Here is a 27,462-nt window from a genome sequence, read left to right as displayed (position 1 = left end):
GAGCACGGGCTCCAGCCCTCGGGCTGCCCGCCGGCATGACTCCTCCGGCTGGACTACATTTCCCAGAAGCCATCGGGCGCGCATCACCCTCGACCCCTGGGTCCTCTTCCGGTGTCTGAGCTGCTGTGGTCCCTACGTGTTGAGTAGGATGTGTGCAGAGAACGTCAGCGGAGGCTTCCACAGTCCCTGACTACGGCCGGACGGGACCCTGCGGAGGGGGTGAGAGGCGCTCCAGGCCGGGGCGCTCCGGCCGCGGACAGGGCGGCGGGCCCGGAGCCTCAGGCCTGTCCTGCGTGAGCAGCGGGGGAGACGGGTGTGCCTGTGAGCGACTGCGTGTGTGTGTGTGTGTGTGTGTGTGTTAGATCTAGGCGTGCCTCTGTCCGTTTGTGTGTCAGTGACTCTGTGTGTGTGTGTGTGTGTGTGTGCGTCTAAGTCTAGGCGTGTCTGTGTGTGTGTGTGTCTAGGTCTAGGCGTGTGTCTGTGTGTGTCAGTGACTGATGTGTGTGTCTCTAGGTCTAGATGTGTCTCTGCGTGTGTGTCTTGGTCTAGGCGTGTCTCTGCGTGTGTGTTAGTGACTGATGTGCATGTGTCTTTAGGTCTAGGCGTGTGTGTGTGTCAGTGACTGATGTGTGTGTGTGTCTAGGTCTAGGCGTGTCTCTGTGCCTGTGTGTGTCAGTGACTGATGTGTGTGTGTGTCTAGGTCTAGGCGTGTCTCTGTGCCTGTGTGTGTCACTGACTGATGTGTGTGTGTGTCTAGGTCTAGACGTGTCTCTGTGCATGTGTGTCAGTGACTGATGTGTGTGTGTCTAGGTCTAGGCGTGTCTCTGTGCCTGTGTGTGTCACTGACTGATGTGTGTGTCTCTAGGTCTAGATGTGTCTCTGTGTGTGTGTGTCTTGGTCTAGGCGTGTCTCTGCGTGTGTGTTAATGACTGATGTGTATGTGTCTCTAGGTCTAGGTGTGTGTCTGTGCGTCAGTGACTGATGTGTGTGTCTCTAGGTCTAGGCGTGTCTGTGCGTGTGTGTGTCAGTGACTGATTGTGTGTGTGTCTTGGTCTAGGCGTGTCTCTGTGTCGGTGTGTGTGTGTGTCGAGATCTAGGTGACTCTGTGCGTGTTGTCAGTGACTGCTCTTGCCTGTGTTTACTTAACTGGGTGATTGTGCTATTTAACCGCGTGGCCTCTGGGTGAGCGAGGCTTGTGTGGCTGTGTGGTCGTGTGGCTTGTCACGGGGACTCGTGGCTCTAGACTCCGCTGATTCCTCCGCCTCGCAGCCACTTGGGGTCTGCTGAGAGTAAAAGGGAAGCTAGATTCTGAGCCTTAGAATGGAAGAAGGGAGGGTGCCAGAAAGACACAGACTTGATCTTGATTTTTTGAAGCTGGATGCGGCCCCAAGGCAGGGTTCCGGGAAGACCTGATAAGGTCCCAAGAGTAGGATTCCCTCCTGGGAGGGTCCCCCCCTTGGACCCTCGGAGGGGCCAGCTACCTGTTTCATAATCACAGCATTTCCTGAACTCGGGCCCCGAGAACCTGAGTTAGAGACAGAATTAGAGACAGCTTCAGCCCCAGACATCAGTGACCCCGGCCTCTCTCAAACAGGGAACGGTCAACTCTCTTCCAGCCCCTTCCTACGCCCACCTGGTTGTGTGTGGGACCTGGGGAGAGGATGTGTCTTGGAGGGTGTTTTGTGAGTTACTGTGTTTTCCAAGAAAATCCTGATGTCTCATGATTGCCTTCTCTTTTCCCAGTGCTGCCTGTCTCTAAAAAAAGGATCCTGAGAGAGGAAAGAATTTTTGTTACACATCTAAAAGTTAAAGTCCAGGTGAGCTTGTGTTTCCTCATTATTCATAAAACACACTTGAATTGTAAAGACGTGAGACCCTTCTTTTCCTTCTGCTGAAATGTCCTGCCTGATAGTGACAGATCTGTAAATCATAGGGCCACTCAGATGAATCACCCTCGTCAGGGTCCCCACCCCCTTCTCTCCATAACTTATTTAACCTGTTGCCTAGTGTTAGCTCCTAAATTTCTAATTCTTGAGTAAAAACTAAATTATTCTATAATGAATATCATTATGCATAGATTTTTATGTCCTTTTATAGTCATTTCCCCAAGGATAAATTTCTAGTTTTGAAATTTGATTCAAATTCCTAGTTTTGAAATTTGAATCCAATACCAGATATTTACAGTATACCAATATGCTTGTAAGCATTGGAATACAATGACAAAAAGATATTTGCTATCCTCAAATGACTTGTTATCCAGTAAGGAAATGAAATCAGAATAGGAATAAGATAGAAGGTGTGAAATGCCACCAGAGAAGTTCAGGTGACCTGCCTTGGGAGTTTATAGGAAGACACGTCATTCTGACTACAGCGGCGTTGCCAGGATATGAGCAGATTTTGAGAACTCGGTGAAGGAAAATGGATTTTACGCCGTAGAGTTTTTATTCTAGTGATATTAAATGCAAAGTGACATTCAATGGGATAAGATGTCTCAACAGCTGTTTGCAGACATTGTGGCTGGGAGGACAGGTTCAGAAGCAAAATAAACCCATCCATCAGGAATGTATAATAGGAAGCTGCCTTGAGACTACCGGTAATGCGTACAGAACGTCGCAGTCTCCGGTTTCATGAACATACATTTCCGTAGGCAAACAAATCGTGGAGTTGGTTGAGGCCATGGGAACTCATGGGAAGGAAGGAAAACCTTTCAGTGAAAACACAGCAACTGTTTTTAGAACAGCACTGGCTCTCAAATGTAGGGCGCATCAGAGTCACCTTCAGGGCTTTTCAAGCAAGATTACTGGGCGTGCTCCCAGAGTTTCTAATTCAGTAGGTCTGCCATGGATTTGAGAATCTGCATTCCTAACAAGTTCCCAGAGACAAAATTTTGAGGACCTTTGTTCTACAGTGCTTCATTTTCAGGTTCAAAGATGTTAAAGGAGGGGGGGATTTTTTCCAGCATTTGGAGAAGAAGTTGCTCTTTTCAAAAATAAAAAACATAGGGGCTAGCCCGGTGGTGCAGCAGTTAAGTTCGCACGCTCCGCTTAGGTGGCCTGGGGTTTGCTGGTTTGGATCCCGGGTGCAGACCTACACACTGCTTATCAAGCCATGCTGTGGCAGGCATCCCACATACAAATTAGAGAAAGATGGGCGTGGATGTTAGCGCAGGGCCAATCTTCCTCAGCAAAAAAAAGAGGAGGATTGGTGGTGGATGTTAGCTCAGGGCTGATCTTCCTCAAAAATAAAAAAAAACAAAAATGAAAAACATAGCTGTTTGTGAGTGTGTGTCAAATTAATGAATGGCCATTGTTTAAGATTTAGTGAAATAAGCTTTTAAGAAAAGAAAGCAAATCAGGGCTATGACATATAAATAAGCAATGGTAATATATGGATATATACTTTTCCATACTGTTTTCTATTTATTGATGTCTGTCACTTTTTCTCCTTATATTTATAAATATGCATATTTTGTATATGTAATCATATTTTATGTTTATATAATTTTGTACATTTGTAACCTAATTTTTAACAGCTTTATTGAGATACAATTCACATGCCACACAATTCAACCATTTAAAGTGTACAACTTAATATATGTAGTATATTCACGGTGTTGTGCAGCCGTCACCGCAGTCAACTTTGGAACATTTTTATCACCCCAAAAAGATACCCTAAACCCATTAGCAGTCGCTCCCCATTTCCCCGAGTCGTTCCAGCCATAGGCAACCACTTGTCTGCTTTCTGTCTTTATTAATTCATCCCTTTTGGACATTTCATAGAAATGGAATCATACAATATGTGGTCTTCTGTGACTGGATTCTTTCACTTAGTGTAGTGTTTTCAAGATTCATCCATGTTTTAGTGTGCATCAGTACTTATTTCTTTTTATCACCAAATAATATTCCATTGTGTGGATACGCCACTTTTATTTACCCATTCCTCAGTTGATGGACATTTGGGTTTTTTACTCTTTTTTAGCTGTTAGGTATAATGTTGCTATGAACACTTGTGTACAAGTTTTTGTGTAGACATATGTTTTTATTTCTCTTAGATGTATGCTTAGGGGTGGAATTGCTGGTTCATACAGTAAGTCTTTTGAGGCAAGTCAGATTATTTTCCAGAATGTCTGTACCATTTTATCTTCCCACCAGCCATGTTGAGGGTTCCAGTTTCTCCCATTCTCACCAACACCTGTTATTATCTCTCTTTTTTATTATAGCCATCCTAATGGATATGCAGTGGGTCTTGTGGTTTTGATTTAAATTTCCCTGATGGCTTTATGATACTGAGCATCTTTTCCTGTGCTTATTGGCCATTCGTGTATCTTCTTTGGAGAAATGTCTATTCGAATTCTTTACCCACTTTTTAATTGGGATTTTGGTCTTTGTTACCTACTTTTTTTAGTGCTACTATATCTTGAATATTTTCATTCCTTTAGCAGTTTCTCAAACTTAGCATTTAATGACTGCTTAATATTTCATTGCATGATTGTTTTGTTACGTATTTAACCAAACAGCCACTGCAGAGCTCAGAATGCTGAGCACGTCTGCTTCTGCATACTGCCCCACCCCCGTATCTCGATCAGCTTCACCTCTTCCAGTTTCTCAGAGCTGTGTGGGAGCTCAGGTCTTTGTAAGTTCAGAGGTGGGGACATGTGGGGACGTGGCAGAAGCCTTACTGGGTGCAGTACTGATGATCGCACCCTCTCAGAAGAACTTGTATAAGGGTGGGATACTAAAACCTCACAGGATCACGGTCTTTATCAAATTTTTAAGTTGAAAATAGGATCTCTGGAGCTTTTTTGTTCCCTCAGTGCGACCCTCTAAGGAGGCTGAAGTGTTTGAATTTATGAGGGAGCTGTTTGAGATTTGGCGATTCTTCTGCTCTGTTTTGCTTCCAGTATCATCCTCTTGGTCCCTTGGCTGGCTTTCTTTGGCTCTTCTTGTGCGGGACCTTTCTGCCCGTCTAAGCACAGGACTGTAGCTGAGTTTGTCCATAGCCACAGCATGCCTCAGTTCCATTTCTTTCCTGTGCAGGTTTTTCTGTTTCCAGGCCAGGTGCAGTTCCTGAGTTGGAACAAGGAGTCCAGGCCTGGTAGGTGGAGAGTGTAGTGACGAGAGGATGTGTCCAGGTGACTCAGGGAAAACCAGGAGAAGGAAGCTACTGCATGTCAAAGCGCAGGGCTCAGGACTCAGCGCGTTTATGTGTGTTCCAATTTGAGACGATTGGCTCAAAGACTTCAAGCCTTTGGAGAAAATAAAGCCTCACTGTCACACCCTAAAGATCACCAAATTCATATCTCCTTTTATTTCTCCCTCCAATCTCAAAGAGGGTGATTATATTTTTATTGTAAAAGTAGTACATTCTCATGCAGTAATTCAGAAAATACAGAAAAGCCCAAAGTGAAGAGATGGTCACTGTAAACATTTTACTCCAGATCTTTCATCCATCCCTCAATGCACATGCGTATAGTCATATATGTTATTTTACCTGCCATAACAGGAGAAAAAAATACAATGTTTTTACCCATTATTGTCAAATAAAGATATCATCATTTCTTTCATAGAAATATGTAATATATGTAAGAAAGTGCACAGATCTTAGCTGTGTATATAACTTAATGAACTTTTACATTTGAAAACACCACCCAGCTCGAGACTAGAGCATTTCTATCCCCCTTGGAGGATTTGCTTGTGTCGGGTCCCAGTTAGAACCAGCCCTCCCCCACAACAGGTAAACGCTGTTCCAACTTCTTTCGCTCAAGATGAAATTGGCCCGTTCCTGAACTTCGTGTGAATGGAATCTCTCGTATCTGCTGCCTTTTGTCCAGAATTGTACTTTTGAGATTCATCCATGTTGTTTTGTGAATCGGTAGGTCCCCCCCCCCCCATTGTTGTGTAGTCTTCCATTGTATGACCGTACCACAGTTTGTTTATTCATTCTCCTGATGATGGGTTGTTTCCAGTATTTGACTATTATGAATAAAACATTCTAAAACGTTCTTGTACAAGTCTTTTTGTGGACACATGGTCTTGTTTTTCCTGGGTGTATAGCTGGGGTGGAGGTGGGTGACCTAATTTACATTCCTACTGCAATGTGTGAAGGGTCCAGTTACTTCTTAAACTGGCTGACACTTGTTATTGTCAATCATTTGAATTTTAGCCATTCAGATGCAGGTGGAGTGGTATCTCGTGATTTTAATTTGCGTTTTCCTGATAAATAATGATGTGAGCATCTTTTCATATGATACTGCCCATTTTGATATACTCTTATGAAGTGTCTATTCAAATCTTTTGTCCATTTTTAGAGTTTTTTTTGCCATTTTCCTATTTATTTGTAGGTATTTTAGATATATTTTGAATACAAGTCTTTTTTTGTGTATATAAACATATGTGTGCATATGTGTGTGTGTGGAGGGGGAGAGAGAGAGGCAGAAACGGACAGAGAAAGAGAGAATATCTATTAGCCTATAGCTTCTTATTTACTTTCTTAATGATGTCTTAATAATGAAGAAATGTTCTTAATTTTAGTGGAGCTCATTTACCAGTGTTTTTCTTTTATGGCTATTGCATTTTTGTTCTGTTTAAAAAATCTTTTCCTGGGGAGGAAGGGACAACTCTTCCTTACAGTAGGATTCCAATTGTTAAATGTAGACAGAAAGAGGGATGTAGAAAATGGTCATTAGGCAAACACCACAGTAATAGTTGTTTCAGACAAGATCCACTGATAGATGCTAAAATTAGTGGATGAAACTTTGGGGAGAAAAAAGATTTGCATAGTGTCAAAGTATTTCCCACTACTGAAGATACATATTGACTACAAAGAGAATGGTAATAAGTCACCTTACCGTGGGGAAACCCAGCAGAAAGCACTTTAACCCAGGGATCAGGGTTAACATCACCAGTAATAAAGCATTGACATCGTGTGCCCTTTGATATGATTCAATGAGAAAGACGGCATCATGACAGTACAGTGGTGCCCTCTTATCTGTGAGGGATGTGTTCAAAGACCCCCAGCAGATGCCTGAAACTCTGGATAGTGCCACACCCTATATGTACTATTTTTTCCTTATACATACATACCTATGATAAAGTTTAATTTATAAATTAGGCATAGTAAGAGATTAACAACAATAACTAGTAACAAAATAGAGCAATTATAACAATATACTGTAATAAAAGTTATGTGAATGTGGTCTCTCTCTCTCTCAAAGTATCTTATCGTACTGTATTTTGGGACCGCGGTTGACCGTGGGTAACTGAAACCACGGAAAGCGAAACCGCGGATCATGGGTGCTACTGTACTGCCCCAAGTGCATAACCTCATTCCAATTGTGAAATCATCAGACAAACCAAGTGGAGGAACATGTGACAAAATAAAAGACCAGTACTCTTCCAAAGCCAAAAGGGCGTGTAGGGAGATGTGGTGGACACACTTCAGGGTGGCCTGATGATTCCCACCTGCTGGTGTCTACGCCGTTGTATAATTCCCTCCCCTGGAGTGCAAGCAGGATCTGTGATTGCTTCTCACCAACAGAAAATGGCAAAGGTGAGGAGATGTCACTCCTGGGATTAGTTTATTTTGTATGGCAAAAGTAGTGGGCTGTCACTACTGTGATAATGTTAGGTCATATAAGACTCCATCGTAGCAAACTGGAGCTAGAGACCTGCCTTGTGGGCTTGATGAAATAAGCGACAATGTTGGAGAAGCCCATGTTGCGAGAAGCTGTAAGTGGCCTCTAGGACCTGAGGGCATCCTCCAGCTGACAGCCAGCAAAAAACTGAGGTTCTCAGTTACGTGGCCACAAGGATTCTGCCAACAGTCTTAACAGACTTGCAAATGGATTCTTCCTCATTTGAGCCTCTGAATGAGAACACAGCCCCGCTGACACCTTGTTTGCAGCTTCTGAGTCCAGCCTGAAGACAGCACCCAGCTAAACTTGAGTCCAGACTCCAGGTCCACGTCAACTGTGAGATAATAAATATGTGTTGTTTTAAGCTAAAGTTGTAATTTGTTTTGAAAGCAATTGAAAACTAATACCATAAGAAAGACTGAAGAGACTGGATGAGAGTAGGGAGAAAAACAGCTAAATGCAATGTGGGATCATGTGTAGGATCCTGGAAAAGAAAGGACATTGGTGAAAAACTTGGTGATATTTGAAAGAGATGCCATTTATTGTATTGTACTAGTGTTGATTTTCTGGTTTTGATAATTGTCCTATGATTATATAAGGTGTTAATGTTAGGTTGAGAGGTGTACGGGAATGTTCTGCACTACTCTTACAGCTTTTCCCTAAGACTAAAATAAGTGGAAATAAAAATTTTTTAAAAAGGAAAATTTGCCTACCCCGAGATCATGAAGATATTTTCCTGTTTCTTCCAGAAGCTTGATTGTTTTAGTTTTCACATTTAGGCCTGTGATCCGTCTTGAATTTATATCTGTGTATGTAGTGGGATCAGGGTCAAAATCATTTTTTCCATACAGATACCCAATTGCTTGAGCACCATTTGTCGAAAAGAGTATCCTTTCTGCTCCTAGTTGCAATCAGACTTCTATTGTAAATCACGTAACTATGTGTGCAAGTCTCTTTCTGGCCTCTCTATTCTGTTCCCTTGATCTACTTGTCAATCCTTGGGCCAGTACTGCTGTTTTAATTACAGTAGCTTTATATTATGTCGTGATATCTGGTAATATAAGTTCGACAACTTTGTTCTTCAAAATTGCCTTGATTCCTCTAGGTTCTTTACATTTCCATATGATTTTAGAATGAGTTTGTTAATTTTCTCAGGAAAAACCCTGCTGATACTTTGTTGGAGATGCATTGAATCAATAGATCAATTTAGAGAGAATTGATCATTTTAAAATTGATTCTTCCTATTCATGAAGGTAAAATATGTTTCCATTTATTTAATTCTTCTTTAATTTCTTTCATTGCTATTTTGTTTTCAATCTAAAGGTCATGCACGTCCTTTGTTAGATTTATTCCAAAGTGTTTTATATTTTTTATGAACTGTTGGGATTTTTCAAATTTCATTTTTCAATAGCTTTACTTTAGGACAGTTGTGTTTAATACATTGACCTTTTATTCAACAATTTTGCTAATAAATTCATTGATTAATTCTAATAGTTTGTAGAATTGAACATTTTTTTCTATGTACAAGATGATGTTATCTGCAAATAAAGATGGTTTTACTTCTTTCTTTCCAACCTTCATACCTTTCTTTTCAGTTTTTTCCCCTTATGGTCTCGGATAGGTCTTCTGGTACAAAGTTTAATAGAAGTGGTAGGAGTGGACAACCCTGCCACGTTCCTGAACTTAGAAGGAACGTGGTCCATATTTCATCTCTCATGAAATGATAGTTATAGTTTGATTCTGTAGATCCCTTTTATCAGATTAAGGAAGTTCCCTTCCTTTGCTAGTTGGCTGAGAAGTTTTATCATGAACTGATGGTGAATATTATCAAATGGTTTTTCCGGCATCTAATGAAATGATTGAACGGTTTTCTCCTTTATTATTTAAAGTTGGAAGACTACATTGGTTGCTTTTTGAAAATTAAATGACCTTTGCATTTCTAGAATAAATCTCCTGGTCATATATATTCTGCTTTCTCCTTGCTGTTATTTTGTTTAATATGTTCATGAGAGAAATATAATTAATTTTCCTTTCTTGCAATGTCCTTGTCAGGTTTTGATATCACAGTTATGCTGGCCTCATGACATGGTCCATTTTTTTTTATTTTCTGAAAAAGATTGAGTTTGGTTAGTATTTTTAATCCCTTAAATGTTTGGGAGAATTTGCCTCTGAAGTCTTTGGGCCTGACATTTTATGGGAAAGTCCTCAACACGGATTTAATTTCTTTAATAAATAAAACAATATTCAGATTTTCCATTTCTCATATCAATTTAGTTAAATTGTGTTTTCAAGGAGTTTTTTAATTTCATCCACATTCTCAAGTTTGTTGTCACAAATTGTTCATAAAATTCCATTATGAAGATAAGGTCTGTAATATATGTAGTGATGTCTCTTTTTATATTCCTGATATTGACATTTTTTTCTTGATCTGTGTAGCTAGAGGTTTTTCAATCTGATTAATCTCTTTAATGATAGAGATTTTGGCCTTCTTGATTTTTCTCTGTTGTGTATCTGGGAGGTTTTTTTGTCATTGGTTTCTTTTAGTGTGTTCTACTTTCTGTCAGCTTAATTTGCTTTTCCTTCTATAGCTTCCAAGGGTAGGTCACTGATGTTTAACCTTTCTGCTTTTATAAAACATACATTTAAAGCTAAAAATGCCTTTGTAAGCATTGGTTTGGCTGCTTCTCACAGGCTTTGAGACTTTCATTATCATTCAGCTCAAAATATCTTGTATTTCCATTATGATTTTTTATTTATTTATTATTTTTTTTTTTTTAAAGATTTTATTTTTTCCTTTTTCTCCCCAAAGCCCCCCCGGTACATAGTTGTGTATTCTTCGTTGTTCTTCGTTGTGGGTTCTTCTAGTTGTGGCATGTGGGACGCTGCCTCAGCGTGGTCTGATGAGCAGTGCCATGTCCGCACCCAGGATTCGAACTAACGAAACACTGGGCCGCCTGCAGCGGAGAGCGCGAACTTAACCACTCAGCCACGGGGCCAGCCCCTCCATTATGATTTTTTTTTAAAGATTTTATTTTTCCTCTTTCTCCCAAAGCCCCCTGGTACATAGTTGTATATTCTAGTTGTGGGTCCTTCTAGTTGTTGCATGTGGGACGCTGCCTCAGCGTACCTTGATGAGCGGTGCCATGTCCGTGCCCAGGATTCAAACTGGTGAAACCCTCAGCCGCCAAAGCTGAGTGTGTGAACTTAATCACTTGGCCACAGTGCTGGCCCTTCCTATTATGATTTATTCTTTGATCTATGCTTATTTAAGAATGAACTTTTTATATTTGGAAACGTTTGAAAAATGCCTGTTTAGGAGTTCCAAGTTAATTCTTAGGGCTTCAAAAAAATATACATTCTTTGATATTAATCCTTTGAAATTTATGGATACTTGTTTTATGGCCTAGAATATTAATCTGAAAAATATGCTGTGAGCATTTGAAGAGAATGTGTAGTCTGTAGTTTGGGAGTATAATGTTCAGTTGGGTCAATTTGGGTAATCCTATTCAATCTTCTGTGGCCTTCTTGATTTTTTTCCACTTTTCCTATTATTAATTACCAATGGAGGGCATTAAATCTCTAACTTAAATTATAAATTTGTCTACCCTTTAATTCTGTTGACTTTTGCTTTATATATTATGAAGGTACCTTATTAGGTACATAGCAAATACAGGACTACCATTATATTCTTGTTGAATTAGAGGAAACATCTCTATTACTTATAATACGTCTTGCATTAAATTCTATTTTATCTGTTACTAAAATATTTATACTAGTGTTTTTCTAATTACTGTCTAATATATTTTTCCACTCTTTTACTTTTAAAATATCTTTTTTTTTTTTTTTTGGTGAGGAAAATTGGCCCTGGGTTAACATCTGTTGCTGATTCTCCTCGTTTTGCTTGAGGAAGATCATTCCTGAGCTAATGTCTGTGCCAGTCTTCCTCTATTTTGTATATGGGACGCTGCCACAGCATGGCCTGTGAGCAGTGCAGAGATCTGCACCCCGGAATTTGCACTGCGAATCTCTGGCTACCAAAGTGGAGCATGCAAACTTAACCACTACGCCATCAGGCCAGCCCCTTAAGACATCTATCTTTATATTTGAAGTATGTTTCTTGTAAGCAGCATAATGGACCCTGTTTGCCTTTTTAATCTGTTCTAACAATCTTAGTTTTTAATTGCAATGTTTAGTCCATTCACATTTTACTACAATTACTCATAAAGTGTGGTTTAAGTCTGTCATCTTGCTAATGTTTTCTGTTTGTCCCATTCATTCTTTATTCCTCTTTTCCTGCCCTGTTTTGTATCAATCAGATATTTTTCGTTATTCCACTTATCTCCTCTGTTAGCTTTTTTGGTTATACATCTTTGTCTAATTCTTTTAGCAGTTACCAGAGATATTATAAGATGCATATTTAATACAGTCTCCTTAAAATTAGGGCTTTTACCACATACCAGATAACTTAAGAACATTTCAATAGTGTAACTCCATTTACCTTTTCCACCATTTTTGCTGGTTATTGTAATTGTCATTCCTTCTTCCTCTATTACAAGCCCCACAAAGCATTATTATTTTTGTTGCTTTAAACAGCCCATTTGTTTAGTCATATTACTTATATGTTTACTATGCCTACAGCTGTTGATTGCTTTTTTACACATCTGGAATTATTTTCCTTTAGCCTAAACGTTCTCCTTTAGTATTTCTCATATTGGGGGTCTGTTGATAGGAAATTCAGCTTTTGTTTGAAAAAAACCTTTATTTCACTTTCATTTCTGAAAGTCATTTTCTCTGGGTATAAAATTCAGAGTTTTCAGGTTTTTTTCTTTCCACACTTTAAATATATAATTCCCTTCTTCAGGCTATTAGGGTTTCTGTTGAGAAAAGAACTATTTTTTTTTATTATTGTTTTCTTATAACCAATGTCTTTTTTTTTTAACTATGTACTTTTAAGATATGTTTTTCAGCAGTTTGGCTTTGCTGTGCCTAGGTGTGGATTTCTTTATTTTATCTTGGTCAGGTTTGCTGAGCTTTTTGATTTATGTATCAAGGTATTTTGTGAGATTGGGAATATTTTGTCCATTATTTCTTCAAGTAATTTTTCTGTCCCATTCTGTCTTATTTTAGTTGTTCGATTTCACATTTGGATGGTTTCCTGTATTTTCTCTTATGTTCGGCTCAGTTCTTTCTTTTTTCCCTCTCTGCATAAGATTATTGTTAATTTTACTTTGTGTTGATCAATACTGTTTCCTGTTGTTAAGTCCATCCAATAAATTCCTAATTTTAGATATTATATTTTTGTAATTATAAAATGTTCATATGATTCTCTTTTTTAAGATTTCGAATCTCTAACGATATCCTCCATTTTGCATTTCTCTTTGCCCGTCTTTTCCTCTAGTTTCTTGAGCACGTTAGTCATAATATTTTCAAGTCCTTGTCTGCCAGCTCCATTACCTGGATAATCTCTGGATCTGTTTCTGTTGAGACTTCTTCCTTCCTTATCAGTAACTTTTCCCTTTTTCTTTGTGTGTTTAATAATTTTTATATGCTGGCATTGTGGATAATTAGAGACTCTGGATTGGGTTATCTTCCTTTAATAAGTCTACATCAGGTTTCTAAGGCTTCTCAACCTTAGCGCTGCTGATATTTTGGGCTAGATAACTCTTTGTTGTGGGGGACTTTGTTGCGCCTTGTAGGATGTTTAGCAATATCCCTGGTCTCTGCCCACTAGATACGGTAGCACCCCATGCACATTTTGACGACCAAATAAGTCTCCAGACATTGCCGAATGTTCCCCAGGGAGCAAAATCACCCTTTGTTGAGAGCCGGCGGTCTGCACAATCATTTTCAATATCTGCCTCATTTTCTATTATATGGATGCGCTATAGTTTATTATTTAACTATCCAAGTACTTTTAGATTTTCTCCAGCTTTTTTTCATTTTAACTAGTGTCTATTATATTCCTTTATACATCTCTAGATAAGTTTTACAGTTATTTCCCTTGGGTAAGTCTGAGAAATCACCTTTCCTGGTTAAATTCTTCTTATGCAGCATTCTGCTTACATGTCTCAGTTGCGCTAGGTTTTCACAAGTTTACAGGACACCTTGAGAGTGCCCTTTTCCCTACAACCTTACTAAAATACAGTGTATCCTCAGCCTTTTAAATCTGACAATTGAATACGTATAAAATGATGGTATCTTATTGCTTAAAAATATCCCCTTAGTAAAACTTTTAGTAGGTGATGTTTTACAGTTGAAAAAAAAGGTGGCTTTATAATTACAGAAAAGTGATTCAAAACATATCACTTTTACTTATTATTTGTGATATGGGCAAATGTCTTTAATTCTTTGAGCTCCCATTTCCTCGTCTGTTGAGATAATAAGTACGTTGCAGGATTAAATGTTCATGTGTATAGAGCGCCTATCACAAAGAAGGTTGCAAAAGTCTGTGTGTTGCATACAGCTTCAGTGAGTGTGAATTCACTCCTCCCTAGTGGGTCCTCGTTGGGTTGGGAGCAGGGGGCACAGGCAGTGGTTCATACCAGCAAACAAAGTGGATGCCGGTAGGGAAATCCAGCTTGGTTAGCCCAGTGGATCTTGGGAGTCATAGTTCTGGCTTAGGGGACAGGCTTCATGTGGACATGCAGTTGTATGGTGGTAAAGCTTTCCATGTTGGTCTCTACTGTGCTCTGCTTGTTGTCTGGTGGAGTCCAGGTCCATCCCGAGGCCATGAAGGTTTGTGTTGTATGGCCTGGCCTTGACCCTGAAGGTATGCCCTGATGCTGGAGCATCTACTCAGTATGACTAAACAACCCAGGCTGGGGTATTGTTGGCATGATCAGAATGAGGAACAGGCCAGAGTGGGGGATCTGGATCTGGCTGTGCTGCAAGAGTGCCTGCTCTGGATCCGTACTGTGTGGCTTGTTTCCCTAGGCATGGGGAAGGGCTGGGCTTTGTCGGGGCTTCTCATATCCCCTGACGTGTGTTTATGTGTTTTGGGAGGGCAGGGAGAGGGCAGGGACAGCAGAAAGCGGGAATAAAGAAGGAAAAAGAAAGGGTATCTTACCTTAATAATTTTTGGAGTTCTGAGATACACCAAGTCTCAAGGCCTCTTTTTCCTCCCCCAGCCCTGGCTTCTCTGAACTCTGCTTCTCTAGTAGAGGAAACGTGAGGAGGATCGGCAGCCCTAAAACCATGGCCCAGGTAAGTAGATGTCTCTTTCTCCTTCCTGAAATAGTATGATTTTTAATTCATGTAATATTTTCATTCTTTATCGCTGTCAACACAGATAATCAATAACCAACCTATAGGTAAGATTGATCTTATTGATCCAATGCTGAGGACTAGCCCAGAAGTGCAGTCTCCACCAGGGAAGACAGCACTCCAGAGAAGTGTGGTTTTCAGCATGGTTATATCCCATTTCAGAACAAAGAACATACACCAAGCATGACGGGAATACAATTTTTTCCCCAAAGTCACAAGGAGACGTTTTGCTGCAATTTAGCAGATACACAACAGGTCAACTTGACCTTGGTTCTCTGGGAAGAAAAGCTGATCTTCAGAGAATGACTGATACTGGTGTCAGAGGAAGGGAGACTTTCACCCCTATCTTTAAAGAGTGCATTCTTCGCTTTGGGAAAAAGTTTGAAGCAGATGTACAGTGCACCTTTGGTGGGCTATAAGTCAGGCTGCTATGGGAAAAACAAGTTTTCGGTTGAATCAGGGTTAAGCCAGAATGCTTCCCCAAATACCTCAATATGTGAAAACATTATTATTATTATTATTATTACTATAATATTGTCATCCCCTAAGCTCCTACCTAGCGAAGCTGTGTCTCTGAACCTATTTCAGAGTTTCTCCCCTTCCAGAAGGGTGGTGTCCTCCCCATTTGCTCCCTTGTTTTGAATGATTTGCACTTACCCATCAATAATTCATTCATCTTCTGTGTATTCAGTCTCCTGTCCAGACCAGGGCTGGAGCAGTGAAGGAGTGAGGCACTTGGAAGGAAGTGTTTGAGCTTCGCTTGTCAGCTTCGTGGTTTCATGATATGGAGGCGATGGTCCTGTTTGACCACAGCAGGGAAACATTGTTCCTAGTTTTCCAGGTAGATAAGGGAGCATTGGGTTACGAGTGGTCTCGGTCTCAGGGTGAGATGAGACCTCAGCTTTGAAAGGCTTTTAGGTTCGGGTCGAAATGGGATTGGTGCCTGCCTAGAGAGGGATCAGGGATCTGGCTAGGGAATCATTGGGAAATAAATAAGGTATCAGGGTCCATTTTGTATTGGAAGTGAAATTGCTGGTCTTGAGTGAATCCGTGTTGTTCTGGATCGGTGTACGTTGGTGTGTTCTAACTCAGCAGCAGGAGTTCAGGAAGGAATTGTAGAGAGGAAGCTCGTCTAGAACTACACGCGGTAGATGAAACTGAACTGTGGGGAGGAGGTTAGGATTTGTGTCCAACCTAAATATCGTAATAGTATAATATGTTATATTTTAATATTATCATTAATACCTTAATACTTTAAGAAAGATTAAATCTGATATCTATACGAGGGACTAAGTGAAAACATTAGTCAGAATAAAGGAAATGCTTGTGACCTGATCTGACGTATAATAAACTTGTGTCTTGATAAAATTACTTAATTTTATAGAAATTCTATTTCCTAAGGTAGAAACTTTATCAGTTTTTTTGCAGTATAATTGACATATAATTAAGTGTATGTATTTTGTCTTTTTAAAGCAGCGGTATTGAAATATAATTGATAATAAACTGCTCATATTTGAAGTGTAAAATTTGATAAGTTTTGACATATGTATACACGTGTGAAGCCATCGCCACAGTCAAGATAACATATCCATCACTCCAAATTTTTCTCACACCCCTTTATAATTGCCCCTCCCTGCCTCCCCCACCCTGCCCTAGTGCCCAGGGGACCCCAGTTCTGCTGTCTGTCACTATAGGTTAGTTTGCATTTTCTAGAATTTTATATAAATGGAGTCATACAGTATGTACTCTTGTTTTTGGTCTGTCTTATTCAGCATATTTATTTTGTGAGTCATTCATGTTGTTGCATATATTACTAGTGCATTCCATTTTATGGCTGACTAGTATTCTATTCTCAAGATACAGCACAATCAGTTTATCCATTCCTCTGTTGATGGACATTTGGGTTCTTTCCACTTTTTGGCTATTACAAATAAAGCTACTGGGAACTTTCATGCACAAATCTTTGTGTGGACATATGCCTTTATTTCTCTTGGGTAAAACACTGGGAGTGGAATGGCTGGGTCATATGGATGTTTAACTTTTTAAGAAACCAATAAACTCTTTTTCAAAGTGATTGTTCCAGGGCTGGCCCTGTGGCCGAGTGGTTAAGTTCACTCGCTCTGCTTTGGCGGCCCAGGGTTTCACCGGTTCAAATCCTGGGCTTGAACATGGCACCGCTCATCAAGCCGTGCTGAGGTGGCATCCCACATGCCACAACTAGAAGGACCCACAACTTAAAAAACATACACAACTATGTACCAGGGGGCTTTGGGAGAAAAAGGAAAAATAAAATCTTTAAAACAAAAAAAAGTGATTGTTCCATTTTACATTCCCACCAGCCGTGTATAAGAGTGCCATTTTTTCCACATCCTCACCAACACTTAAAATGGTCAGTTTTTTTTAATTTTAGCCACTCTAATAGTTTTGTAGTCATACTTTCTCTTGGCAGTAAGCTGGGGCCATCATAGGGTTCGCTTCATTGGTTACCTGTCTCTTAGAGATCACAGTTTTTCATTGCCCAGTGTTTTCTGTCTTGAAAACCATCATTTCATACATTTTGGTCAAGTTTTTGGTTGTTTCATGTGTGAGGGTAAATTCAATCTGTGTTCTTCTATTTCAGCTGGGAGAGATTTGATAATTCATTTGGGGGGAAAAAAAGTACCAATTCTTTTTGTATATTCCTTGAAGAGAAAAAATGTAAGAACTTGCACACAGCAGGTAGTGTGCTTATATATACTGTTTCCTTTAACTGGGAAAGTCTGATTACTGTATTTATTTTTATACATTTGGATATTTAAGTTTTTGTATATTAAAAAAAATTTGTGGGGGCTGGCCCCGTGGCCGAGTGGTTAAGTTCGCGCGCTCTGCTGCAGGCGGCCCAGTGTTTCGTTGGTTCGAGTCCTGGGCGCGGACATGGCACTGCTCATCAAACCACGCTGAGGCAGCATCCCACATGCCACAACTAGAAGGACCCACAATGAAGAATATACAACTATGTACCGGGGGGGCTTTAGGGAGAAAAAGGAAAAAAATAAAATCTTTAAAAAAAAAAAAAAAAAAAATTTGTGTACTTCAACAGGATTCTTCAAGATTGTGTAGGTACAATTAATTTATTCTCATCGAACCAGGTCATGATCTTGTAACTTCAGCCTACTTGTTTTTATATATTGCCTCCTTACTGCAATTCAGTATTCCATCCTGAAAATTCTTTTATTTTTACAAATAACACGTGGGTTTGCCATTTCAGGTGCCATTGACGTTCAGTGATGTTGCCATAGACTTCTCTCAGGAGGAGTGGGAATGCCTGAACTCAGCTCAGAGGGGTCTGTACAGAGATGTGATGCTGGAGAACTATACGAATTTGGCCTCACTGGGTAAGGACATCTTCCTGAAATGATATAGACTCTGCTACCTGGAACATCCGCTTTCTCTGCTGTATATTTTATGCTCTAGGCCAAGAAACCAGCTAAATGTCTGCTCCATATTCTCCAAGGATGAGTTTGAGCTTTGACAGATGGAAATGGGCACCTCCATTGAGCACCTGAATCTTCCCTATCCTTCATTACCTTCCTACCTCTCTCTGCCCCATCCTGCAATTGCTTCTTTTTCTAAATGACTAAAGGTTTGAATTCTGGGACTTTTTTATGCATAGCCACTGGCAAAGAAAACAAATTGCATGTTATATGTATGTTCAGAATGTCTCTAAATATTCTAATTGCTGGTGCACCTATATGGAGAATGGGTTATTCCTCTTTACTACAAAAAAGCCTTGGTAATTTTTACAGTGGTGGAATGAATCAAGATCATTATCTTTTTGAATATTATTTTTTGTACTTATAGCCGTGGAAATGTTGGCTTGCACTGATTTGATAGATTTTACTCAGAAGTGGAAGTCTTTGTTCAGTTTTTGGAAAATACTTGACCATTCTCTCCTCTCTCCTGGGACTCCAGTTATACGTATGTTGGATCATTTGAGCATATCTCACAGTTCTGTCACGTGTTTATCTTCTTTTCTGTCTGTTGTTTTCTGTTGCCCTGTATGCCAGCTCACTTATCCTATTCTGCTGTCATCAGTCTGCTCCTAAAGAGGAGTTTTTCATATCAGATGTTTTCTTCAGTTCTAAATACACAATTTGATTGCCTTTTATAACTTCCAATTATCTGTTGAAATTCTTCATTCTTTATGTACTTTCTTTTCACTACTGTCATTTCATCTGTTTTCTTAAATATTTTAATCACAGTTATTGTGGAATTCTAGCATGCCTTCCTTTTTTGTATCATCCATGGGTCTGCTTCTATCGTTTCTTTTTTTCCTCTTGTTATCCACTATATGGTAATGCCTCTTCAAGTTACTAGTAATTGTGATTGTGTGCTGGACATTGTGTACAAGAGAACTGAAGAGATTCCAGGTGATGCTATCTTCTACCAGGGAGTATCTACATTTTTCCTAACAGTCTGATATGGCAGGGATGTAGCTGGGTCAGTGCTGGGTTTCAGTTTTGGTTTTACTCAGCTCCCTCTTATCCATCGCTGTGCCTTTACCTCCAGCTGTACTCAGAATCAGTGAGTTTCTCCAGGGGACAAGTGGTCGTAGAGCCTCAGGGCCAATGCACCATTCTTTCTGATTGTTGTTGCTTATCTGTTTTGATTTCAAGCTTCCTCGCCAAATGGATCTTTTGTTCCCAGGAAAAATGCTGAAAATTAACAACCTAATCATCCATTTGATAAGTTAGGAAAAGAAGAGCACAGTAAACTTAAAGAAAGTAGAAGAAAGGAAATAATAAAGGAAAGACAAGAAATTAATGAAGTAAAAAGCAAACATAAAAAAGAGCATGTCACAACCATGAATTTGATTATCATAAAGAACTGATAAAATTGGTGCAACTCTCTCAAGATGAATCAAGAAAAATATCTACGTAAGCAACAAAGGGGACCTCTTTACAGGCCATGAAGCCTTGAAAATTATAATAATATTTTGATAAACATTATGCCAAAAACTTTGAAAAATCAAGTGAAATAAATTATTAGAAAATTTTAATCTACAGAAATCTCCACTCAAGGAAAAAAACCCAGAAAATGTGAGAAGTCTTATAAGCACTAAAGAAACTGAGTTAGTCATCAAGAGTCTTCCCGCAAATCGGGAGATTCAGGCCTACGTGGTTTGTCATTAAAGTATAAATGCAACAGTTTGAACGTGCAAGAATTTGGGGAAAATTTTCCCCATGAGCTCTTTTATGTTGAGTCTAACAAAGAATAAACTACACAAAAGTATGAGATGAATAGAAAAATGACAACTTGAAAATATAGAGTATATTTATAATAGTTTTTTTTTTTGGTGAGGAAGATTGGCCCTGAGCTAACATCTGTGCCAATTATCCTCTATTTTGCATGGGGGATGCCACCACATCATGGCTTGATAGTGATGTGTAGGTCCATGCCCAGGATCCGAACCCACGAACCCCAGGCCACCGAAGTGGAGCATGCGAACTTGACTGCTATGCCACTGGGCCGGCCCCTATAATAGCTCTTTTAATTTTCTTGTCTACTAATTCTCTGTATCATTCTTGGTCTGTTTCTTTTAATTGATTTTTCTCCTAGTTAAGGGTGATATTTTCCTGCTATTTGCCTATCTGATAATTTTTTACTGGATGCTAGACATTGTAAAGTTTACTTTAAAGTTTTAGTAAACTTTGTAAACATTGTAAAGTTTTACTCTGTTAGGATACTGTCTTTAATATTCTTGTGCATATTTGGGGGCTTGCTTCTGGGATTCAGTTATGTAATTTGGAACCTGTTGATCCTTTTGTGGTTTGCTTGTAAGCTCTATTGGGGCGGGTCCAGAACAGCTTTTAGTCGAAGGCTAATTTGGCCCCCATCCTGAGGCAGGACTCTGTTCGATGCCTCCCCTGTCCGGGGATCTTTCCATCCTGGCGGGTGGAAACAGGAACTGTCCTCTGCCCTCTGTGACTACCAGGGACTGTTCTGCCTGTGCCTGTCTGGTGGTCCTTTCCTGGGCCTCATTCGTTTCCTCACATGCATGTGAGATCGTTACTCAGCCGGAGTCTCAAGGGGATCCCTCGATGGTTCTCTAGAGGTTTCTGTCCACGCAGCTCCCTCCTTTCTGGTACGCTGCCTTGCAAATTCTGTTCTTCTTCTCTCCCTTAGTCTACTCCTTCTCCTCAACTCAGGGGTAAAGCTGGGCTCTATTTCAGTTCCCCTCCCTGGGCTCTGTTCTGGAAATTCGCTTCAGGAGTCAGCTGTGGCACTTGGAGTCCTCACTTCACTTGTTTCCCTTCTCTTAGGGGACCACTGTCCTGTACTGCCTGTTGTCTAAGATCTGAAAGCCATTTCATATATTTTGTTTGGTTTCCAGTATTTAAGGTAGGAGGGTAAATCTGACTTCTCTGAATGTTACGTGACCAGAAGCACAAGTTATTGACTCTCTTGATCATTGAAAAATTCTTTGCACTTTAGTACAAGAGGTCCCCAACTCACCTTGTGTCTTCTCTGCCCTGGACTAGGAATTAGCTGTTTCTCCCAGGCACCCTAGTCCACATTAGTGGGAAACAGATTATAGAGACTGAAACTGGTCAACAGGGAGGCTAATGGTGATAGGCTTTTTGTGGGGATCAATATACAATTGTTTTTCTATTTCTTTTGTGGAAGTTGATTTGTTCAGATTTTCCATCTCTTCTAGAGTCTGCTTGTTGTTGCCTTCATTTTTATTTTGAAATAATTTTAGATTTACAAAAGAGTTACAGATGTGGTACAGAGAGTTCCAGTAATGGAAATACTATTCCTGTAATGATAACATTTTCCATAACAATGGTACATTTAACATTTTGCGGTACTATTAACTAAACTCAACATTTTATTCAGATTTCATCAATTTTTGCACTAATGTCTTTTTTCTGTTCCAGGATACAATCCAGGATACCACATTACTTTTAGTCGTCATGTGTCTGTAGTTTCCTCCAAAAGTGACAGTTTCCCCATCTTTCCTTCTCTTTCATGACCTTGATACTTTCAAAGAGTACTGGTCAAGTGTTTTGTAGAGTACCCTCAAATTTGGCTTTGTTTGATGTTTTCTCAGGATTAAATTGAGATTATGGATTTGGGGGAAGAATACCAAAGAAATTCCCTTCTCATCATGTCATATTGGGGGTACGTGATATCAACGTGACGTACCACTGGGATGTTAACCTTAAAAACTTATTTAAGGTGGTGTCTGTCAGTTTTCTTCACTGTAAAGTTATTATTTTTCCTCTATTACATATGTATTGCCTCATTTGTTTTATGATTTATTTTCTTACTCTAAAACTTGTGTATTGTTGCAAAACTTCCTTCAACTACCCCTGGAAAACAAGTCCTTACCACAAGGTAAGTATTAAATAATTGTAGAATAAAATATTGAATTTTAAAAAGTAACTTGGATGAAAATCAAGGTAAATAAGGCTGAAAATCAAGGTTACCAGGGAAGGCACTGAATAAAATAACCATTTAGTTTCTGAAAATTATGTAACAGTTGTCAACTCTCTCTCCCTGACCCTAATCTCTCACACCTTATTACAGTAAAGTATGCTTTCCTCTATTATTTACCTTACACGCGAGAAAAACGCACATTCAAACTAGCTTGTCAAAAATATAAATGGAAGAGTTGATACCTGATCATTCTTTAAGTGCCTGTTCCCTTAAAAATATGCATGTCTCTACCACTATTGTTCAGTCCTTCCTCTGCATGGCCATGATTTTCTGCTTTTATCTCACTCAAGGTAATCAGGTGGTGTGTTACCTTCATCAGTAGAGTTTTAATATTATTCATCCAACCTACAGGTACTCAATCTGTTTTGTTTCTCCAATGTCTTTCCCAAATTCTCCCTTCTGTTTCTTTACAGCCAAAGCCAGTTGTTCTTGAATTTCACGGAAATGTATTTCAGGAATTGTATTAACTAATGTTATTTTAAAAGGCTTATGAAAGTCTAAGCGAATAAACTTGAGGATGTTGGGAAAAAATAAGATAACTAAATAACATGGGGAAAGAGTCTGGGAAACTGCGTGCCTGGGACTCTGCAACAATAGATGTGTTGAATGCAGGCTGAAGATTGGCAATGGGATAGTGGAGCAGCCTGAGGAAATCTAACGTGCTAATTGGGTCAAGCAGGAGTTGGACATGAGTGGAATTCTTCTGTGGCAAAACGTAGGGCCAGCCCCATGGCCAAGTGGTTGAGTTCACACAGTCCACTTTGGCGGGCCAGGGTTTTGTTGGTTTGGATCCTGGACGTGGACCTAGCCCTAACCATCAAGCCATGCTGAGGTGGCATCCCAAATAACAAAACCAGAAGGACCTACAACAAGAATATACAACTATGTACTAGGAAGCTTTGAGGAGAAGAAGAAGAAGAAAAAAAAAGATTGGCAGCAGATGTTAGCTCAGGTGCCAATCTTTAAAAAAGCAAACAAAACCCCTTAGGTGTTGGAATATAGAATAAAGGATATGTATTTATTTAGAGTTAGCAGACGCAGCCTTTCTGAGGAGGTGACTTCTAACCTGTAACACTTGAAGATAGTAATTTAAAGAAGCTGCCTCAGGATTCCTGAAATGTGGAGCACCTGTGTGAAGCCCCAGGAGATGCGGAAAGTTGTGGTATATTCTAGAAGCTGAAGAGATGTGGCATGAGAGGATGTAGGGGAAAAGATGTCAAGGGCTTGCAATGCATTTGTATATATACAACAGAGCTTTTTTATTCATAGTTGTGTGTTTGGGTTTCATTCTAAGACAAAGACAAACCATTGAAAAAATTACATAGAGAACCATCTGGTAGATAATGTTAGAAATGTAGTTGACCAGGGGCTCCTCCTAAAGATTCTGGTACACTCAGTCTCAGTGGATGTCTGAAAGGTCGAAAATGTAGGAAGTTCCCCCGGAAATTCTGATCCACAACTAAATGTGAGAACTACTGAGTTTTTCCCTTTGCCTGCTCACAAATATTACATTGTCATGTGAACTTTCCTAATTTTCTGAGCCCTTCTTGCCATCTTAAAATTTCATGACTGTATTTTAGAATTTTATGACCCTTTTACTTCTAATGAATATCCTTTTCAATTTATCACTATTTTTGCTATAGAAGGCCCCTCTTCACCCCCAGCACAGGAAAATAGCATTTGTTTGTTTTCTCATTTTCTTTCAGACTTTGACTTCACAGCTGAGACCAACAAGTTATCTTCAGAAAACAGCAGTTATGAAGTAAATTCATGCCATCGGGAGACAATGAAAAGAAGTAAAACCTTCAGCCTCATGGGCTTTATTTTCGGAAATGACCAACAGTGCAGTGTTGAATTTAGGAGCCAACAGGGACCTAAAGTGGGATGTTTTAGTCAAGTGACATTCAGAAAACGTATCTCCCTTCCTCTATGTCAGAGAATTCACACTGGAGAGAAATCCTATGAATGTAAGGAATGTACGAAGAGCTTTACTAAATATTCACACCTTACTGCACATCTGAGAGACCATGGTGGTGTGAGACCCTATGAATGTAAGGAATGTGGAAAGACCTTTACAGTTCTTCAGCCTTTTATTAGACATAAAAAAGTTCACGCTGATTTGAAACCCTATGAATGTAATGGCTGTGAGAAGGCCTTTAGGTTTTATTCACAGCTTATTCAACATCAGATAATTCATACTGGTGTAAAACCCTATGAATGTAAGCAATGTGGGAAGGCCTTTAGACGTCATTCTCACCTTTCTGAACATCAGAAAATTCATATTGGTTTGAAACCCTATGAATGTAAAGAATGTGGGGAAACTTTCAGATTATACCGACATATGTGTCTACATCAGAAAATTCATCATGGCGTGAAACCCTATCTGTGTAGGGAATGTGGGAAGGCCTTTGGTCATCGTTCAAGTCTTTATCAACATAAGAAGATTCATTCTGGTGAGAAACCATATAAATGTAAACAGTGTGGAAAGGCCTTTGTTCGCAGCTATCTGCTCATTGAACATCAGAGAAGTCACACTGGTGAGAAGCCTCATGAATGTAAGGAATGTGGAAAGGCCTTTAGTAGGGGCTCAAGCCTTCTTAAACATAAGAGAATTCATAGTAGTGAGAAACTCTATGATTGTAAGGAATGTGGGAAGGCCTTCTGTAGAGGCTCTCAACTTACGCAACATCAGAGAATTCATACTGGTGAGAAGCCACATGAATGCAAAGAATGTGGGAAGACTTTTAAGCTTCACTCATACCTTATTCAACATCAGATAATTCATACTGATTTGAAACCGTATGAATGTAAACAATGTGGGAAAGCCTTCAGTCGCGTTGGAGACCTTAAAACACATCAGTCAATTCATGCCGGGGAGAAACCCTATGAATGTAAGGAGTGTGGGAAAACCTTTAGACTTAATTCTCAACTAATTTATCACCAGACAGTTCATACTGGTTTGAAACCATATATATGTAAAGAATGCAAGAAGGCCTTTCGTTCTATCTCAGGTCTTTCTCAACATAAGAGAATTCATAGTGGTGAAAAACCCTATGAATGTAAAGAATGTGGTAAGGCCTTTAATCGTAGTGATCGACTCACTCAACATCAGAGAATTCATACCGGTGTAAAACCACACAAATGTAAGGACTGCGGGAAGGCCTTTACTCGTTGCTATCAACTTACTCAACATCAAAGATTTCACAGAGATGAGAAAGTCTTAATATAATGAAAGTCGGAAAGCCTTTGGTGGTGGCACATCCTTTACCAAGATCACTGTTTCAGCACGTAATGATGTTATGGTAAAGATTAAATTATTTCACATAAAATATAAACATTTGGAAGGGCTGGTACATAGCATTTGCTTACTAAATATTATTATTTTTATGATAATCACTAGTGTTACTTTAAATAAATTCTGTGGAAGGAAGACCCTATGAGAATATTTTGAAAATTTTTCTGTCAGCACTTATCCATATTTTACTTAAGATAGTTCATTCTGGACAAAATCCCGTAGAAATAAGAAACTTTTATATTCAAAGCTCATGCCCCTGAAGATTAATAATAGGAAGAAACCCTGTGCCTTTGTTGAATATTGAGAGTATAACTGTTGAAAAATTGGAGCGTGGTTTGAGGAAATCTTCTTACAATAAATTCTATTCATACAGAAAACACAATCCACATTCTCCACAATTCAGAGAAATTAGAAACTAACAATTGGGTAGCCAAAAGATAGATGTTGACTTGAAAAGTTTTCTTCAAGCTTTTGAGTTTTCAAATTTACATAAAAGGTACAACAGTGATATAATGAAGGTTTGTTTGCCCTCCACCTAGATTCAATATATCTGATATCTCTCTCCATATGTATGGAAATGTGTATGTACAGATGCACATATATCATTCTTAGTACATACTGACAATATAGTACATAGATCACTTAGCTGTGCTGTTTGAGTGAATGTTTAGACATAACTTCACCTCTAAAAACTCAATATATAACCCCTAGAATTAAAGATAACATTCTACATGATCACTAAACCATTGTTTACCTAAAAAACATTAACAGTAACCCTGTAATGTTATAAAATATTCAGTCCATTTATAAATTTGTCCCATTGTTTAAAGAATGTTTTCTAAAAGTGCTGGCTTTTTTAAAAGCCAAAAACCAGACTAAGCTCATATATTTTATAATATTAGGGCTTATTGAGTCTCTTTTGGTCAAGAACTTACCCTCCACCTTTTTTGTGACTTAGACTTTTTGGAGACTCCTGAGAGAGAACCTGTATGATGTTGCACATTCTGTGTTTGTCCTGTTTTGTTTCTTTTTTTGCAAAGTGGGCTTAACTTGTCTCTCTGTTTTGTATTTATTATGAACTGGAGGTTATGTTTAGAGGTTTGATTAGGTTTCAGATTAAACATTCTTGACAAGACTACTTAGATGATATTGTGTACTTAATATTGTAAAATATTGGGTGGCATACAAGTGAAACTGTGTTTGATCTCTTTATTCATGTATTGGCCACCAGCTCTCCATTGTATTAGTATGTTTTTTCTTTGAAATTAATAAGTAATCCATGGAAAGTCACATTGGCACTCCGCTTTGAAACTTAAGCCATGTTATGTCTTTTTTTTTTTTTTTTTTTTGAGGAAGATCAGCCCTGAGCTAACTACTGCCACTCCTCCTCTTTTTGCTGAGGAAGACTGGCCCTGAGCTAACATCATGGCCCGTCTTCCTCTACTTTATATGTGGGCTGCCTACCACAGCATGGCTTTTGCCAAGCGGTGCCATGTCCACACCTTGGATCTGAACCGGTGAACCGTGGGCTGCCGAGAAGTGGAACATGCAAACTTAACCACTGCACCACTGGGCCGGCCCCTATGTATTTTAAAGAGGTTAAGACCCAAAAAACCGCTCACCTTTTACATTTACGCATGTATTTACCTTTTCTCATGCTCTTCCTTCCTTCCCAATGATCTGAATTTCTATCTGGTATCATTTCCCTTCAGCTTGAAAAACAATTTAGCATTTTTTGGAATGCACTTCTGTTAGTGATGAATTTTCATAGTTTCTTTTACTGAAATGC

At 39.3% G+C, this 27,462-nt stretch overlaps 1 protein-coding gene across 6 annotated transcripts; it reads left to right on the top strand.

Annotated features, from left to right (window-relative positions):
• Nucleotides 1-26,811, top strand: ZNF404 (zinc finger protein 404). 6 transcript variants are annotated; one of them, XM_070632886.1, is made up of 7 exons: nt 83-219; nt 1,744-1,817; nt 14,761-14,836; nt 18,144-18,270; nt 21,990-22,060; nt 22,669-22,729; nt 24,085-26,811. In XM_070632886.1, exon 7 carries the CDS (start codon nt 24,165-24,167, stop codon nt 25,605-25,607), a length of 1,443 nt encoding a protein of 480 aa, XP_070488987.1. In that variant the 5' UTR covers nt 83-219; nt 1,744-1,817; nt 14,761-14,836; nt 18,144-18,270; nt 21,990-22,060; nt 22,669-22,729; nt 24,085-24,164; the 3' UTR covers nt 25,608-26,811. The 6 variants fall into 6 exon arrangements, with proteins under 6 accessions (XP_070488982.1, XP_008518308.1, XP_070488987.1 ...); XM_070632881.1 differs by lacking the exon at nt 22,669-22,729 and having other exon boundaries at nt 1-219; XM_070632882.1 differs by lacking the exon at nt 22,669-22,729 and having other exon boundaries at nt 120-293.
• The last annotated feature ends 651 nt before the right edge of the window (nt 26,812-27,462 follow it).

Source organism: Equus przewalskii, chromosome 9, assembly GCF_037783145.1.
Source record: "Equus przewalskii isolate Varuska chromosome 9, EquPr2, whole genome shotgun sequence".
Classification (NCBI taxonomy): domain Eukaryota; kingdom Metazoa; phylum Chordata; class Mammalia; order Perissodactyla; family Equidae; genus Equus; species Equus przewalskii.
Note: the sequence above shows the minus strand (reverse complement) of the source record. Positions and strands in the feature narration are given on the sequence as shown.